We start from the raw sequence: 17,530 nt of genomic DNA, 5'->3' as shown, positions 1-17,530 counted from the left end.
GCAAAGCCCGACGCAACTCACGTGAAGGAATAATAATTCTTATGAATAATCTGTCAAATTTCTTTGACGCGTCTACTCTGTCTTCCTCCAAAGGGTGACCATCAAACGCCGTTGGCAGTTCAGCTTTCACGATGGGCTTTTCTGTAATGAGCCACGGGGTGTTTAGACAGACTTAGTGGCGGGTGCTTAGTCTATAGACTTATAAGTATCTGCTCCAGTTTGCGTCGGTTACGATTGCAGCGGTACACTATAAGCCAGGGTTCTGCAGAATCATTCTCAAACGATAATTATTGGAATTATCATTTGATAACTTCTCAGGTGTGAAACGTAGGCGAGTTGTTATCGGCGATAACTATCCATATTTTGGAATCGATTCATTTTAATGTAAACTTAACTAACAACAATTTAATGTGAACAATGCAGTTCAATCGGAATCGGATGATTGGCATTGTGTTTTTGTGTTATGTAGGCAAATAAGTTCAAAAGTGGCATATACCAATGTTTCGAATCGAAGTTTTTACCAATCGATGATTTGGATATGTGATACGCTTGAGAGTGTTTCTCATCCTCGATTATTTGAAAATTTTATTTTTATCTTCCTTTTCAAATGTGGTTTTAAAAATTATATACATCATCAAGGTTCGTAATGCTCACTCAATCTCAGGAGCACAGGATAAACAACGAAAACAGATTCACCCTGGGCTTGAAAAATGCTTGCTTTGATCTCATCGAACGGAAGAGTCGAAAACCTGTACATTACACATAGCTACGTAGTTCAACGTCACCTTTGCGTATAACCCGATTGGGCTGGACCTTGGAGTTTTTTATGAAAAATTTCTAAATGTTTTGGGGAGAGTTTTTATTTTAGTCATAAGAGGAGAGTATCAATCCAATGAAAATTAGGTAAAACTAATTTGCCTTAAACCCTCTACTACAAATTTACACATATGTTACCTTACATATCTCATTACCGTACCTTAAAGCGTAAGCTAACATATACCACAATATGCAATCCTATAATAATAAATGCCAACCCACCTACATCCACCCATATGGAGCTCTTCTCCATATCCAGCATCTCAAGGATCTTCCTTGCTTTCCGGTAGTAGCAGAATATCTCATTGCAGTTCAAGTCCTTCCTCCCGAAACCGTAGGACGCCAGCGAGACTCCCTCCAGGGCGAATCGAACCGGCGAAATGTACGTCAGCGGTTTGAACACGTCGAACAGCTCGTCGTAGCGGATGAAGTACCCACTGAACAGGACCGCCGGCATCAACGTGATAGGCACAATGAAGGGACTCACGTCAATCGGGAACAGACAACCTCCGAGCATTCCGTAGATCTGCGCGTACCATCCAGCCAGCAGGCACATGCTCAAGAAAATCAACATCCGATAGGTTTCGTCGACCTGCCCCGTCATGTAGTAAGCAATGAAGTGGAAACAGATTACCCCGCCGATCATGAGTGGGAAGTCCGCTACGATCTTCGAGAAGAAGTAGGCTCCGACCGAGTAGCAGTTGGACTTGTACTCCCGGATGAACACGGCCATCTCCAGTGGGACTAAAAGTTATTACGTATTTGTTAATCAGACTATGTGAAATGTTGGGAAATCCAGCTTACATGTGAGGACGACAGTCATAGAGTTAGCAAATACGATGAACAGAAGTATCATCATAAAATAGGATACGTTTGAGATAACTTTGGCCCCATCGTTTCCGATTTGATAATAGACTGTGCCGATAATGACGCCGTACAAAATGTGACCAATGAATCGCAGCACAGTCAGCGTGAAGTTACGGATGGTACCCAGAAATGTTCTATGTGTAAGAATGGCGAACTGACGCCATTGAGAAATGGCGTACTGTGAGGTTTCATCATTCCTATCGACCATTTTCGGTTCTAGATTTCCATCCTGTTTGTTGTTGTTGTAACCTGCGAAAAAATTAGAACAGTTGCAATGAGGATTTTAGTAGCAGTATCATAATACTTACCGTTCTCAATGGGTGCTGCTTTCATACGATCCTTTAACAATTGAACTTTTTCGCGTTCGTTACATGACTTTGATGCCATTTTAATGACTGAAATACGGGAATGTTATCAAATTCCACAAAACTATTTTATCATACAACTGGATTACCGAAATCGGCTCGATTGAAATACTGCGGGCAAATCAAACCCACATCTGCGAAGGCAGTAGTCAGATCTTCCAGGGGCCCTTTATACAAACACTGTCCTTCAGCAACCACGTAGATATCGTCGAACAGTTCCAACAGATCCGAACTAGGCTGATGAACCACACTGATGATGCATCGTCCTTGCCGCGCCAAATCCTTCAAATAGGACATCACTTGATACGACGATTCGCTGTCCAGGCCACTGGTCGGTTCATCAAAGAACATTATTTTGGGATTGGAAACTAACTCCTGTCCGATCGAAAGCCGTTTCTTCTCGCCTCCGGACAGTACCCGGGCTTGTCGGTGGGCACACTCCTCCAAACCCAGCAACGCAATGATGTCGTTAACTATTTTTATTTTCTGAAATCGGGACACGCTGGATGACATTCGCAGGTCGACCGCGTAGAGCAAGGTCTCAGTGACAGTGATTGTCGGCAAAAGCATCACCTCCTGCGGGTTGTAGGCCACCATCTGCCGGTATCGTTCACGATCGACGCTTTCATTGTTCACCAGAATTCTGCCTTCCATTCCTTGCACCCTGAAAAGTGATTGATAACAGACATGCAAAAAATAAAAAAAAAGTTGGCCTGGGAATCCCATTCTTAGGATTATACTCACTGGAATCCGCTGAGCACATTTAGCAGCGATGATTTCCCCGCCCCTGAAGGTCCGATAATGGCCGCTAATCGACCAGAACGAAACAAACCGGAAACATCCTGCAGAATACGTTTGGAGCCCTGCTGGACGGAATAGTTGAGATTTTCGAACGACAGCACGGTGGATGAGACGTCCATCAGTGGAATGGCCACTTCGGTGGCATCGTTTGTAACCATTTCGGTTAATGGAGATTGGCTAGTGAGGGTCATCTAGAAAAAAAAAACATTGATTTGAATCAAATTTTTCTATCTAGAATATGGCATCGCGAAAAATGAAAAATTCTCTCACTTATCATCTTTATACACTCATGATATGTAGCTATCAAAGATCAATAATTTCTCAAGCCAGCTCAAATTTGTATAATTTTTATTATTCTTTATTTCTGTGATCGATAGTAATTTTATTAGTACAGAAACTGACCTGATGGAATAAAAAAAACTAACCGTAGTGGATTCAGAACCTGAAACCTTTGAGCCTGGCTTACGAAACTTCGACCAATTCAATATGGTTATAAAACAGATGAGCACGGCAAGGCTGGCGTCGTTATCGGACAGGGTGTTTCGCGGGTGTCATAGATCCCGTAATTCGATCGAGGATCGTACTTGAGCACCGGCAGATGACGTGCTCCGGAGCGAACCGCGAGTAGGTCCGGTACGAAGAGGGATGATCAACTGGTTTATATAGTTGAGTTTATTGTTTCTTCTAATCCTAGCTGACAACATCCTTGATACATGTATTCGCGTTAGTCAAAGGGACAGATAAGGGAAAACAACTTAATTGATTACCGATCCCACCCAGAAGGTCCACAGACACATTCCCCAGAACCCAGCAGTTTCCCAGTTTCCCAGTTGACGGCCAGAAACCTCAAATAAAAGCGGGATATGTCGCGGCCGAAGTGCGGCCTATCAAAGTAGGACGAACGGCAAGGGATGGTTTCGAATAATGCGAGATTTGAAAACGGGTGGGTTGTGGCCTGACGATGGTCTTTCAATGGATGGCAACGGTGGCTGGAAATCAGGACTGATAATAGCTTCGCAGTGGCTGAATAGCGTTGGAATGATGGCCTGTCGAGGTCAGTCGAGATGCCTTCAGAAGTTGCTCTACAAATTGCGTTAGGAATTCGTTCGGAAACTCCTAAAGAAATTCCTGAAATTTTGTCCTAGATTTGTGGAAAAAAAATTCTAGAAACTCTGGAGGAATTACTGGAGAAATTTCCTACGGAATGCAATTTTCGATGGTATTTGAAGGAATACCTGAAATGATTTTTTTAATTGATAGCTTAAAAAACAATCCAAAGAATTTCTAGAGGCTTTGTCAATAAATTATAAGATTGCATTGTCTTTTATAGACGATAAAATGAAAAAAAAATGAATCGAGTCAAGTACGAGACACTGAAGACGACCTTACTGTTGAGGTCGAAATACGTATCTGTCAGGGTACAATCATGTGGTGGAATTAAATTGAATGGTACAAACTCGTCTTGACAGTAACCCGGTTAAAAAATGGTTCTCGACAACGATCCGACGGGCACAAGAAGGCGAGGTGTGCAGCGGGTAAGGTAGATCGATCAGGTGGAAGATGACTTGCGGACTCTCCGTAGACTGCGTGGTGGGCGACGTGAAGCCATGGACCGAGCCGAATAGAGAAGACTCTTATATACCGCACAGGCCACTTCGGCCTTAGTCTGAATTTATAAATAATAATACAAACTCATCTTATGACAAGTAAAGACATTCCACTAAAAAGCTCAAAATAATTTTCTTAAGAATGATAACTGTAGTTGAATCAGAACCGGAAACTTTTGAGTTTAGCTTACGAAACAAGCTCAATTCAATCTAGTTGGATGAAGAAAAAAAGGTGGACGCAAATTGAGGCTTAAGACCCTAGTAGGACCATGCCTAGCCCGTTAGTCACTGGGACCGTGGCAGGGAATTCCACTGGGGTTGAAGTCCTTCCGTCTATCAAAAAATATGATGACTGCGAGGATGGCCTCATCATGAGTGCGTCCCACATACCGTAATTTGATTGGAGAACCTCGAACTTGGGCGGTGTTGATGCCTTTCTCGTGCAAAAAATATTCAAAAAATAAATGAGTATTTTTAGCGTGTTTTGGGCATAAGAAATAGTATTTTGGCCATAACTTCTGATCCCGAAGTCCGATCCGGCCAATTTTCAATAGCAAATAATGTGACAAGATTTCCCGTCGAATGAAGTAAGTAATTAGGACAAAAAATTCCAAAAAGTGTGACTACAAAATCTGTACACATACGCACATACACACACATACACACATACATAAAGGCTGTCCACGTTAAATTTCGGACACCCATCTTCTAACGTGATTTTTAAACATTTTCACCAGCTACTGAAACGATCGATTTACACGACAGCTCAATCTTTTTGCTTCACTGCTGCTTTCAGCATGTCTATGCTCTCGTCCAAGTTGATGAAATGGCAACAAACCAATTAGACATTATCTAACTGTTCGAAATTTACGTGGACAGGCTCTACGCACATACAGACATCATCCAGTTCATCAAGCTTTTTTTATTGAGTTATTACACTAATGTCTGCACTTTCTCGCAAAACTGCTTGAAAACATTCACCATCACCCCTTGCAGTCTGCTAGGGGGATTGGGCTCTAGGGTTCACGCCTGCTATGTTAGATATAATTAGGTAATCCTTGTTTCTATGGAAACTTGCTTTCACTGTGATGGGAGGAAAAACCTCAAATGAGGGGAAAAAAAAACCTCCTTTTCAAGCTTTGCTATCTTGCTCCTCCCCGGGACCGCAAGATGCGTCTTCTACTACGAGCTCATTCGAGCTTATCATCAAATCTTTCTGTGTCGATGCCTGCACTTCCCCGGTACTACCAATCTGCTTTACTTCGGAGAAGTCGGCCTGTTGTGCTGTTAAGCACCTCTTCTTGGCCTCCACTTTGAAGTGGTTGATGTCTCGACGACTTTGAACAACTAATTCTTCGCGTTCTACTCGGTCTAGTCCTCGAGGGCGGATCTAGCCTACTCCGACAGAGAATTCCCCGGCGAAGAAGTTTCTCCCATACCGAAGCCAACCAGCCGGGTACCAAGGTCAGTCCAACGATGCCGGTGGAATAGGGCTTCCGGTTCACTACCCGTCGCCGGTGGTATTTCGTCGCGATCTACTCAGTCTAGTCCCCGGCGGTGGATCTAGCCTACACTGACGGAGAGTTCCCCGACAAAAAAATTTCTCCCGGTACCGATTCTCTTTGGTCGTTGCGCCATTTCTTTTGCATAACAGATGATATGCGCGATACTACCCTGTCGACCGCATTCCAAGTGCTTTCATCTCGACACATTTCCTCAACGACGTTAGTTTAAGCTTAAACCGGATATTTCCCTTCGTAGTGCCTCAAACCTTGGACATACGAAGACCACGTGCTCCTGAGCTGACTGACCAGGTATAACCCTTCTCTTAATGACCGACTTCAGCCAAAAAGTCTGTGGTCACGTTCCTCGGCTCACCGCAGCGTCACGGAAATCTGGCAATGGTTGTCGACTGGTGCGGGTTGACAAAGATGCTCTGATTCTGATGTTTTCGGTTTTTACTTAAAATGCCGCGATTGCACTTGTGGAATTGAAAAAAATGAACATTGGCTTATTCGATGGGTGGTCAAAGCGACATCTCGGCAGAAAAGACGATGTATAGAACTGACTGTTGGAAAATGCCAGATTATTACCGGAGACCCTTGATCCGACTTCCAAATGAGAAATCGGAACGTCAGTGAATCTGGGGTACTAAACGAAAGAATTTCACCTATGCCCTAAATTGCCGTATCTACAGCCAATGGAAGCTTCCGGAGTTGGCACAAAATCTAATCTAATCTAATCTCATACTTGCGTAGCCAATACTTGAAAGCATCCTGGAAAATGACGGTTTCTGAATTCCGTCATTTTTCTTTTCATATGGCCAGGCCAACTACGCAGTATGTACCGCAGAGATGACTCCTAGATATTGAGCGACTTCAGGAATACCTAAAGTCACTTAATAGCTTGGAATCGAGGGGAAAGGAAGAAAGCGTGGACCTCCCGTACCAAACGCTTCCAATAATATATGTACCTAATATATAATAAAAATCGTGTACGTGTCTTGTATGATGTATATCTGTATGTGTGTATGTGTGTTTATATGTGTACACTGATAGACAAAAGTATACGTCATGTCCACTCCACATTCCACTAAAAGAGCTTTATATATTTTTCTGTCATTTACATAGGCTTGATCGCAATATTAGAAAGGGAATTGCCCTTGATAACAATCGATCAGCCCTAGCAAGCACGAACATGCGCACGTCTTCAAGATCTGCAGCACTTTTTTATACACTACACATTTCTAGACCAACATTTGAAAAGGGCGTAACAGCCAAAATTTAATCCTTCTGATTCTTTGTCCACATATAAAGCTTTATATGTAGACGAAGAATAAGAAGGAATAAATTTTGGCTGTTACGCCCTTTTCAAATGTTGGTCTAGATTTGTTTCGACCGCGGTCACTGCACTGGTTCTATTGTTCTACTTTTAGGCGAATCTCCGCACAAAAGTAGAGCGCAAAAACCAACCGCATTGGAAGATGGTCGAAACGAGACTCCGAAGCTTCCGGGGTTGGCACAAAAGAAAGGAAACAAAAGTTCTGAGGAAGGAGGGTGATCTTATCAGATCGTGGGCTTAGGAGGGCTGATCTTAATTAAAAGTGTTGATTTACCATTCGAGCTTTTTATTTTTATATTGGTTACGTGTGACGGTACGCTTTCGAACACTGCGCTGGCGAAATACCAATGAGAAGACGGTTACGGTGAGGCAATGCAAACAGACATCGTTCTGGGAAACGTGAAGCTGCGACTTGGATATTGGTAGCGGCCAATTATTATGAGATTTGTAGTCGGCTAAATGTCGGCCGGGTGGTTGCTGGATGGTGGCCTGATGGTGACCTGTCGAAGAATGGCAACGATGGCAAGAAAGTTTTAATGATAGGAACTTTGTAGCGACTGAATGGCTTAAAGATGATGACTTTTTGAAGACCCGTGACGGCATAAAGCATAGAAGTGGCAATGGCGAGGCGTACAGAGAGATGAACTTAGCAATGGCTGAATGGTGGCTCAATGGCGGCCGGCTGGTGTCTTGTCGAGGGACGGCGACGACATGGACAAGCCTGGCATTGGCATAGCGGACAAAAAAACTTTGCAGCGACTGTATGGAGTGCCAAAGAACGGTGACGGTGACGAATGGCTTTAAGGCTTCATGACATGTCATTCAGAATGGCTGCCTTGCGGGTTACCAACACAGTCAAACAATCAACCACCCCATCCTGACTCTTTAGCGACCAGCTGTTGGCTAATCAAGGGGTGACTACTGCTAGAAATGGCTTGGTTGCCCAAGGCGTTCCGGTTCTCACTTTTGCTACCCCATTTTACATTCGATGTTCAACGTCACCCGTTATTATTGCGAGCAGTGTTGTAAAATGTCATTTCCATTCATTCGCATATTTTTCCCAGAACTTTTTTCAGGAGTTAGCTATCAGCTCCTGAGGTATGGCGAACTTATAGCGCTTAAATGTGCCTATAACTTTGTCTAACAAGACATTGCTGTAAATATGTAATCTGAGGCGTTGAAGGCAAAATGTCATTCAAATGACATTAAGTCAAATGACTCGTGACATTTTGGAGAGTTTTGACTTTCCAGCCTCAGATGTTATATTTAGAGTAATGGACCCTTGGACAAAAATATAGCCCTACTCAACCGTTATGAGTACATCTTAAATTATGAAGTAAATTTGGCTTCTGAAGAAAGTTATGAACAAATTAGTCAAATGAAATGCAGATGACATTTTACAAGCCTGATTGCGAGTGGTAACCATCGTTACCGCAACTGAACGAACGAATTTTAAATCGTCCGTTGATCACTATCTAGGAAATTTAGATAGTACGACCCTAAAACAGTTGATAAATAATTACCATACGGCGATTCGGTCACACCAGAACTCTGTTGCTCGTTTTATGCGGCTTATCGAGGGCCGGTTGAACCTAGTTCGGTAACAAACCTGTACGGACCTGTATTGTGAGAGTAAAGTTAGCCCTCTGTCGATTTACTCTCCCAGAATTTTAAGGATGTTCCTATTGTCGATGGGCTGCTCTTGCAGTTTTATGCTGGGGCTTGATGTGCGATGTCTGCTGCTGCTGCATACAGGCCCGCAAATGATGTTATTTGTGGCCATGGCAAGCCCTACTGAGGATTCCCAGCTGAGGATGACATTGACAGCTGTTTGGATCTAATTCCTGGTTTGCACAGGAGTTTTACCAAAGACGACCTATTGAATGTCGTTTGCATGATCAAAAATATGGATGTTGAGTTGGAGGTCCCAAAGAACCCCATCCATGGCCATCAGAAATCGCGTAACTATCAGCACAATTGCAATGGGAGTTCGACTGATCGGGGTAATTATGCTACATTTCGGCTATGCAGTCTTGGTAATCAAACGATAATTTTGATTTTAAAACGTTGTCCTTTAGGCCGGGAAATAAGGAATTGATCCCATAGCTCGGACGAAAGGTGCTGCCGATAGCTGAGATTCCCTATTTCCTGAAGCTGCTCGTGACGTCAACAATTGACCAAGTTGGTACACAAAGTCAGTGAGATCGACTTGTTCCAGAAAGCTGGATGATCAAGCTCTGGAAAGACACTTTCACTGACAGTAGCAGATGATTCAACAATTGGTACCATAATTATTTCGACCCGGAAGGATACCCACAGCTCTACACTCTGCTGTCAAAATTGATAGATTAATTGATTGGTGCTCTTGTAGATCCGACCTCGAGAAGCATTCCAGGAGGCAGCGGAATATCCACTTGCTAAAGGGCCCTGCTTAGCCGTGCGGTAAGGCTCGCGGCTACAAAGCAAGGCCATGCTGAGGGTGGCTGGGTTCGATTCCCGGCGCTGGTCTAGACAATTTTCGGATTGGAAATTGTCTCGTCTTCCCTGGGCATAAAAGTATCATCGTGTTAGCCTCATGATATACAAATGCAAAAATGGTGACTTGGCTTAGAAACCTCGCAGTCAATAACAGTGGAAGTGCTTAATGAATACTAAGCTGCGAGGCGGCTCTGTCCCAGTGTGGGGATGTAATGCCAATAATAATAATAAGAAGAAAGCCAGTGACACAAAATAGTCATCGAAAGCGTCGGCGATTTCTGGAGGATTAGACACGGTACTCCCTTCAAGGTTGAGGAGGATAGGAGTAGAGCTTCACTTTCTCTTGCGAGAATTTTAGCTGCGGATTAGGATTGATTGATCGATTGATCGTGTCGAGAAACTCCTCTCAAGTTACACAGAAAGAAAAATCCAGTTTCCTGAACCCAGATAGGAATAAAAGGAAAGTCTCCCGTAGCTTAGCGGTAAGGCCCGTGGCTTCAAAGCTAACCATGCATGCATTATATGGGTCAGTGTGGTAAGTGAGTAAATGGGGTAAGTGAAAAAAATGTCTATATTTCATAGAAAACCCGAAGAAATTTTTTTTTCAATGCGCTGCCGCTTTGTACCATTTACAGTGTTGCAATGGATGAGAAAGTCATGTGATAATGCACCGCATTGACGTATGAGAAACAAAGTTTGTTTACCACTCGCGATCAAGTTTAGTGCAAGTTGGTTGATGGCATACTTGAATTGATTTTTTTATGTAAATTTACTTATGGATCCTGTACACCTCCGGTGGTGCAAAGGGCCGACTTGAAAGATCCCCATCTGAGCGTTGCCCCGCTATCGCTTTAACCTGTTGCCAGGTTAGATTTCGGCCGACTTCTTTTATTTCTTTATTGAGACTTCGCCGCCATGAGCCTCTGGGTCTGCCTCTGCTGCGATGTCCCGCTGGGTTCCAGTCTAATGCTTGTTTACAGATTTCGTTTCCGCCCCTACGTAGAGTAACGACGATGGAGCTCATTGTTTGAGATATACCGCAGGCATCTGTTAATGGTTTCGGAGGTGAACTAGCCTTGGGCTAAAAACCTCTTTAATAAAGATTTTAATAATAATAATCTGTTAATGAACACCTGCAGCCGTTGAGTGTTCTCCACTGATACACACCATGTTTCGCTAACGTATAACAGCACAGATTTCACGTTAGAGTTGAAAATTCGTATTTTGGTGCGTTCACTTATCTGCCTGTTTTTCCAGATATTTCTTAAACTCGCAAAGGCAGCCCTTGCTTTCTTGATCCGTGCGCCTATGTCGATCTTGGTACCGCCGTCTGACGCCATTTGGCTACCAAGATATTGGAAGCTTTCAACATTCTCCACTGGTTGCCCGGCTACTGTGAAACTGGAAGGAGTCACCGTGTTTACAACCAACGATTTGGTTTTGTTGACGTTGATGACTAAACCTGCCGAAGAGGAGTGCTCGGCAAAGTCGTTGAGCTGCATATCAGAGCGCCGTCATCAGCCAATTCGAAGTCGTTTAGGTGCTCCATGGTTATAGGCTGCCGTAACAGTCCGCCGTTTGGTTCACGGTCAATCGCATCTACCAGAATCTCGTCGATTACAATGAGGAACAGTAACGGTGATAGAATACATCCTAGGGTCGGATAGGACCCCATTGTGCAGCACTCTACACGAAATGGCCTCATACTGTGCTTCGATGAGGCCGATGATCTTCTCAGGAACCCCCTTGCGTCTCAGGGCGCCCCACATATTCTCGTGATTGAGACGGTCGAAAGCTTTTTCGTAGTCAATGAATACCAAGTAAAGGGACTTTTGAAATTCGTTGACCTGCTCCAGAATGATGCGGAGCGTGACAATATGGTCCACACAGGATCTTCCGGCACGGAATCCGGCCTGCTGCCGCCGGAGAATCGCATCGATCTTCTCCTGAATCCGGGCTAGGATAATTTTGCATAGAACTTTGAGAACGGTACACAGCAACATAACGCCTCGCCAGTTATCGCATACAGTCAAGTCACCCTTTTTGGGCACCTTCACTAAGATACCTTGCATCCAGTCGACCGGGAAAGTTGCGGTGTCTCAGATATTACGAAATAAACGATGCAGTAGTTGAACGGATATCATGGGGTCAGCTTTGAGCATCTCGGCTGATATGGGATCGACCCCTGGGGCTTTATTCGATTTCATGGTTTGGATGGCTGTTTGAATCTCTAGCAGTGATGGAGCTTCGGTGGTGACGCGTATTGCCCGTCGGTTCCTAGGCACTGCATGCCGAGGTGGTGATGGCCTGGCTTCCACTTTAATAAGTTGTTCGAAGTGCTCGATTCAGCGTTTCAGCTGGTCAGTTGGATCGGTCAATAACTGATCATTCGCGTCTTTCACAGGCATCGGTGCATTCATTTCCGCCCCGCTTAAGCGTCGTGAGACATCGTAGAGAGGTGAATGTCCCCGGTTGCGACAGCTCTCTCTCCTTCGTCGGCCAGAGAGTCTGCCCACGCTCGCTTGTCCCGTCGACATGAGCGTTTTTTTCCTTCTCAAGTGCCGCGTATCGTTGACGGGCTAAGACTTTGGCTCCTCTGGCTTGTGATCGCTCTATCGCGGATCTGGCTTCTCTTCGCTCCTCTATCTTCCTTCAGGTCTCATCCATTGTTTTCTCTGGGTGCGTAGTTCGCCCAGATTGTTTTCGCTGGTGCGATGAAGGCATTCTTGATGGCGGTCCATTGGTCTTCCACGCTGCCACCTTCCGGAATATCTGCAGCACGCGTCTCCAGTTCTTCAACGAAGGACCGTTTCACTGTGACATCTTCCAGTCTGCGTGTGTTGAATCGTCGTCCAACTCTCTTTTTTTGTGTAAAAAGCTTAAAAATACTCCCCTAGTGCATTGGTAAGTTAATTTTCTTTATAATTTTCGAATATCAACAACAAAAATGTTAATAATGTATGATGTTCGGTTGAAAATATACAAATTAAACCATGTTGCGTATTACACTACAGGTGCAGGGACAGGTGAAAAATCATTGATAAGAAATATGTTTCCAGGTAAACATGGTTCGGATTGGAACTATCGCCGGAAAACAACGCGTGCGGAATACCCAAAACATAACCTGTTTAAAGCCCTGGAAGCAATTAGGAGTAATGCAGTCTCACAAACTGAAGCATCGAAGCGTTATGGTATTCCGGTGTCCACGCTGAATAACCATCTAAAAGGTAGGCGTGGATTGAAAAGCTCCAGTCTAGGTAGAGACACAGCAATACCATGGAATGTTGAGGCCAAGATAGCTTCCAATATTAAAACAATGGAAAAGTGGGGGTTCGGCCTGTCCAAGCAGGATATACTCTTGGCGATTGGACAGTATCTAAAGGAAAACAACATCAATACCCCGTTTAAAAAATGCGTACTCGGAAATGATTACTTCAGGAGTTTTATGCGACGACACCGACACAAAAGAAACCACAAGCAGTAGAAATCGCTCGGAAGAGAAGTGTTGATCCCTTCGAAATAGCAGAATATTTTGAGCTTCTGGAAGAGAACACTATGGGCATTCCTCCTGAACGAATATACAACATAGATCCATCTCGAGTGAAAGTGGTCGGAAAAAAAGTGGCTGCAGCTCATCGTGTAACTGCTGGTCCAGGCAGGGAAAATGTCTCTGCCCTGCTCGGTGAAAATGCAGCTAGAGATAAGCTGCCCTCATTGATTATTTTCAAAGGAAAACGTGTTTGGGACTCTTGGACAGTTAAAGGTAGTGAACAATTTCCCGGAATGTCATACGCTGCCACTCAAAACGGATGGATGGAAAAAGTCGTATTTGAAAACTATTTCCATCGATTTTTAAAAGCAGTTCCGAAAGCAAGACCACTGACTCTTATTTAGAAAGCCTTAGCAGAACAAGTGATCATATTGAAACTTCCTCCGCATACCAGTCATTTACTTCAGCCGATGGACTTATCGGTAGTCAAACCACTAAAACTGAACTCTAACAAAGAAGTCATAGCGTGGCAACGAAAAGAACAATGAGTGTTTTGCAGCATTATTTCTCGAAAATGGAACAATGTGGGAAGAGATATAATGAAAAGTGGGTTTGGTAAATCTGGGATCTATCCATATTGTGATACGATGATTCCCTACGAGAAATATGACCCTAAGAGCTTGAGGAAGGTTTCAAAAGGCAAAAAATGTTAACAAACCGCTGAATGACGAAAATATAATGCCAGCTCTGGATAGTTCGAGTGAATCGTATCGTAAACTATATTTCTCCCACAAACACTAAACCAACAAAATCTTTCGAGGAAATTCTTCTTGAGTACGTGAAACAACAGCCATCAACAGGTGTCTCCAAGAGAAGAAGAATATGTGCAGGCTCAGAAGTCATATCATCACCGGAGAGTTTAGATTGTCTGAAGAAAAAGGATATTGAAGAAAAAGCAACAGCAAAAGGTAAACGTATGGAGAGTCGCCAAAACCTTCCCAGATTATAAAAATAACTTTCAAACATACTGCAATTACATTTGGTTGAAGTAAAAGTTTTGGATTTCATATAATGTATGCAGTTGAAATTAAAGTAAATATCAAAAATGTTGATGCATTGCCGTCATTTTTTCACTGTAAAAATTTCAAATGGATTTTTTTTATTTTCATTTTTTTTCCCTTCTTCAAAAATTATTCGCAGGCTTACACAGGATAGCTGCATTGAACTTTAAATTTAGTTTAATAACTGTATAAGTAAATGAATTCCAATATGCAAGGGTGTAATGGCCCTGCTATGTTATATGTACAGTACAGCATAGATGAAGGCAGTCTCTAAATGGAACAAATCGCAACCCAATTGAAGAGCATCATTCCAACTAATTGATTTGGCTGAGACTGCATAGCATTGTTTGAAGCAAATACACTGGGATCGCTTTTTACGCGGTTTGTTTAAGGATATTTCTGGCATTTGTATGTCTATTGGACCATTGAGTTGACACCACGAGAAAACCCTAGAATTTTGAAGAAAAATCAGGAAGTATTTTAAATGCTGTGAAAATTAAAATAGACCGAGAAATTGATTAAATCTATCCGCGTAAAAAGCGACCCCAGTGTAGCTATTTGGCATAGTTGTTTCGCAAATATTAATTAAATTGCGGGTGTAATTAAAAATAGTAAATGCTACCTGTTCAGCTGAAATTAGGCTGAATCTCATCCGTATGAATTTAAAACGTACTGCTACAGCATTTCCCAAATAATTTATTCATAGTATGGTTTATAAAAATTGTAGATACTTTTCACATAAGTCACCTTACTGTTGAGGTCGAAAAGTTTTTATTATGCTCGTAGGTACTCAAAGAAAGTATAAATTTTCGCTTGAGATCGAGTTTGTATGTCTGGCAGTCTGCGTTGGCGGTACTGAGGAGCTTTACACAATTTTTCAACAAAACTTTGTATGATCCCTTATGTCTGTTCTCTGTGGTAAAGGCCGTTGCATGGCGTACAAACATGCTTTCATAATGCACATCCAAAAACATGTCGCTAAACATCATGCTGATGAACATACGGCACGATACGTAACGATACCAGTACGCATGTGCGGTTGCACACTTCACTCATTTAGGATGCTTTATTTACATTGATTTTATTCAAGCCGGTCCTCTGCTAGTAGAGTACCGTCTTATGTTCATATTAATCGATTCAATACAACCGGCAGACCGTCTACTAACAAATGCATCACCGTCGTACTATCTGCGAAATACAGCTGCAATATTGTCACTCAGTTCGTTGCACACAGGTTTTCACGATTGCAAAAATATAAATCACAGACGTATGCACGATGCAGAGATGGTATTTGTTAATGAAGTGAATTCTTTGTCACTTGTGATGCACTTCCTCAAATAAGTCATTTTTTTGCAAACGATATATCCTCACTCTGTATTGCCCGAAGCTTAGCATTTATACTTTTGTCAAGGTTCGCGTATCATAATGATGCTATGGTAATTAAAATCTAACCCATCATTACCGTTCTGCTATTCGAGGATAGTTTTTTGCTGCCCCACACTGCCACAAGTGGAACATAGGCGAAGCACCACTACCGCGTCGAACCGCGAACCGAAGATAACTGAACTGAACGCAGAGCAGCACACTGTCATTTTTGCTCTTTCCCTGATGGGTGGACGAAAGTACGATTCCCAGTATCGGTACGACCAGTGCAGAATGGTGGAACACTTTGTGGATCTGTATATGTGGACCCACCGTATGAAAACTCGATACTTTCGCTCTCGGTACCCACTTGGATGAACTCGCTTCAGCACTCTTATGCGAGAGGTACTCTTGATGGTGCATTATCGTTTATAATCATGTTAATGCTTTACCGTATTACCGGTGAAGGAACGCAGGTGAAATTAACCTCACAGGATTTTTAGTTTTCTAGGAAATCTTAATGCTGTGAACGTGGATCGGGAGAAGCCAATTTGAATTTTCAATCATTTTTTCATATTCCAGCGAAATCTCTTAGTTTTTGCTATAGCCGTACGAACGGATGCTTATTAAATCTACTACTTTATTAGTTTTTCAGACGGTCAGAGCCACAGACATAGCATTTGAGAAAATTTCATCGATAATCATTACCGGCTGATTTGAATAATTATTAGTTGGTCAATCAATCACTCGTGGCGCGCGAATCAATTTCGCGCAAACTCAAGTTTGGCGTTTGCTCACTAGCGCCATCGGTTTGTGATTTGTCTAATTTGGGGCAAGAAGCAGATGTCGTTAATGTTTGTGTAACTATGAATCTGATGAGCACATGTTCCGTGGGTTATGTCTGTTTGTCTGTCATAAAGCTGCCTGTATAAGGCCCTGTAGTATTGATCATGAACTAGTCACCGATTACGACCTTGCACTTGAAGTCGTTATACACGTATTCGTTATATATGTAGGTATAATTACGAATGTCATCGAGCTTGACAATTTGTCAAAGGGGTGCGATAGGCTCGGGGGAGTGAACATCAACATCAGCTGCCTAGAACTCTTATAATAGAGGAATTTCGCGCCAAATCAAACAAATGTTGACAGCACTCTCTCAAATTTTAACCGTTTTTTTTAAATGGAAGTATTGGAAAAACGACGTGTCCTACAAAAACATGTTGTAAGAATGACTATTGTTAAAATTTCAAGTTGTGCCCTATACTGAAAAAAATCTCTTTAAAAATTAAAAGTTGATTTGAAAAAAAAAACACCGAAATTTGGACGAAAATTATATTTTGTTGCTAAATAAGGCAAAACATCAATACAATTGAGTCGTTTGGGGTTCTGGAATGTTTGTCTCAGCCTTCGCTGTTTGAGTTTCGGATGATAAGACACTGAAAATTAAAAATCTAATTTGGACAAGAGAAAGTTTTTGTTAGCAAAACTTTTTTTCCTTAAAAGAGCCGAGCTTGCGATTTATGGACGGTTGGGAGGGAACATAAATACCTATTTTCAGACAAAATTTGGCCATGTCAAAAGGGGTGTTTTTTGCAAAACATAATTTAAATTCTTATAGACAGACGTCCTATGTCAAAACTTGAACTAACATGCGACCGAAAAAACCACCTTTCGTGTTGCTGCTCCGAACTGGAACTCAACTGTATTTGCGCTAGGCTTGATTTCGTAATTACAACAGACAACCTTGCCCGAAACTGCACCCATTTTACGAATATGTTAACCGAATGTTGGCTCCACATTTGCCTTGTCCGAACATGCGAAAAAAATAGTCACGCATAA

The 17,530-nt window shown here is 42.6% G+C and overlaps 1 protein-coding gene across 2 annotated transcripts; it reads right to left on the bottom strand.

Annotated features, from left to right (window-relative positions):
• Positions 1-621: 621 nt before the first annotated feature.
• LOC134203948 (ATP-binding cassette sub-family G member 1-like) lies at positions 622-15,917 on the bottom strand. 2 transcript variants are annotated; one of them, XM_062678785.1, is made up of 6 exons: positions 15,504-15,677; positions 2,793-3,040; positions 2,138-2,712; positions 1,992-2,078; positions 1,621-1,932; positions 622-1,560 (listed from the first exon to the last, which is right to left on the bottom strand). In XM_062678785.1, exons 2-6 carry the CDS (start codon positions 3,038-3,040, stop codon positions 968-970), a joined length of 1,815 nt encoding a protein of 604 aa, XP_062534769.1. In that variant the 5' UTR covers positions 15,504-15,677; the 3' UTR covers positions 622-967. The 2 variants fall into 2 exon arrangements, with proteins under 2 accessions (XP_062534769.1, XP_062534770.1); XM_062678786.1 differs by lacking the exon at positions 15,504-15,677 and adding an exon at positions 15,789-15,917 and having other exon boundaries at positions 624-1,560.
• Positions 15,918-17,530: the final 1,613 nt, after the last annotated feature.

Source organism: Armigeres subalbatus, unplaced genomic scaffold, assembly GCF_024139115.2.
Source record: "Armigeres subalbatus isolate Guangzhou_Male unplaced genomic scaffold, GZ_Asu_2 Contig297, whole genome shotgun sequence".
Classification (NCBI taxonomy): Eukaryota; Metazoa; Arthropoda; class Insecta; order Diptera; family Culicidae; genus Armigeres; species Armigeres subalbatus.
This window is presented reverse-complemented; position numbering and strand designations above follow the sequence as displayed.

What these genes read in the sequence shown, in the direction of transcription:
- LOC134203948 (XM_062678786.1), bottom strand. Translation starts at nt 3,040, where the DNA reads ATGACCCTCACTAGCCAATCTCCATTAACCGAAATGGTTACAAACGAT. An exon ending in TTTCAATCGAGCCGATTTCG is followed by an intron (nt 2,079 to 2,137) that starts GTAATCCAGTTG and finishes CCCGTATTTCAG; the next exon opens with TCATTAAAATGGCATCAAAG. An exon ending in AGCAGCACCCATTGAGAACG is followed by an intron (nt 1,933 to 1,991) that starts GTAAGTATTATG and finishes ATTTTTTCGCAG; the next exon opens with GTTACAACAACAACAAACAG.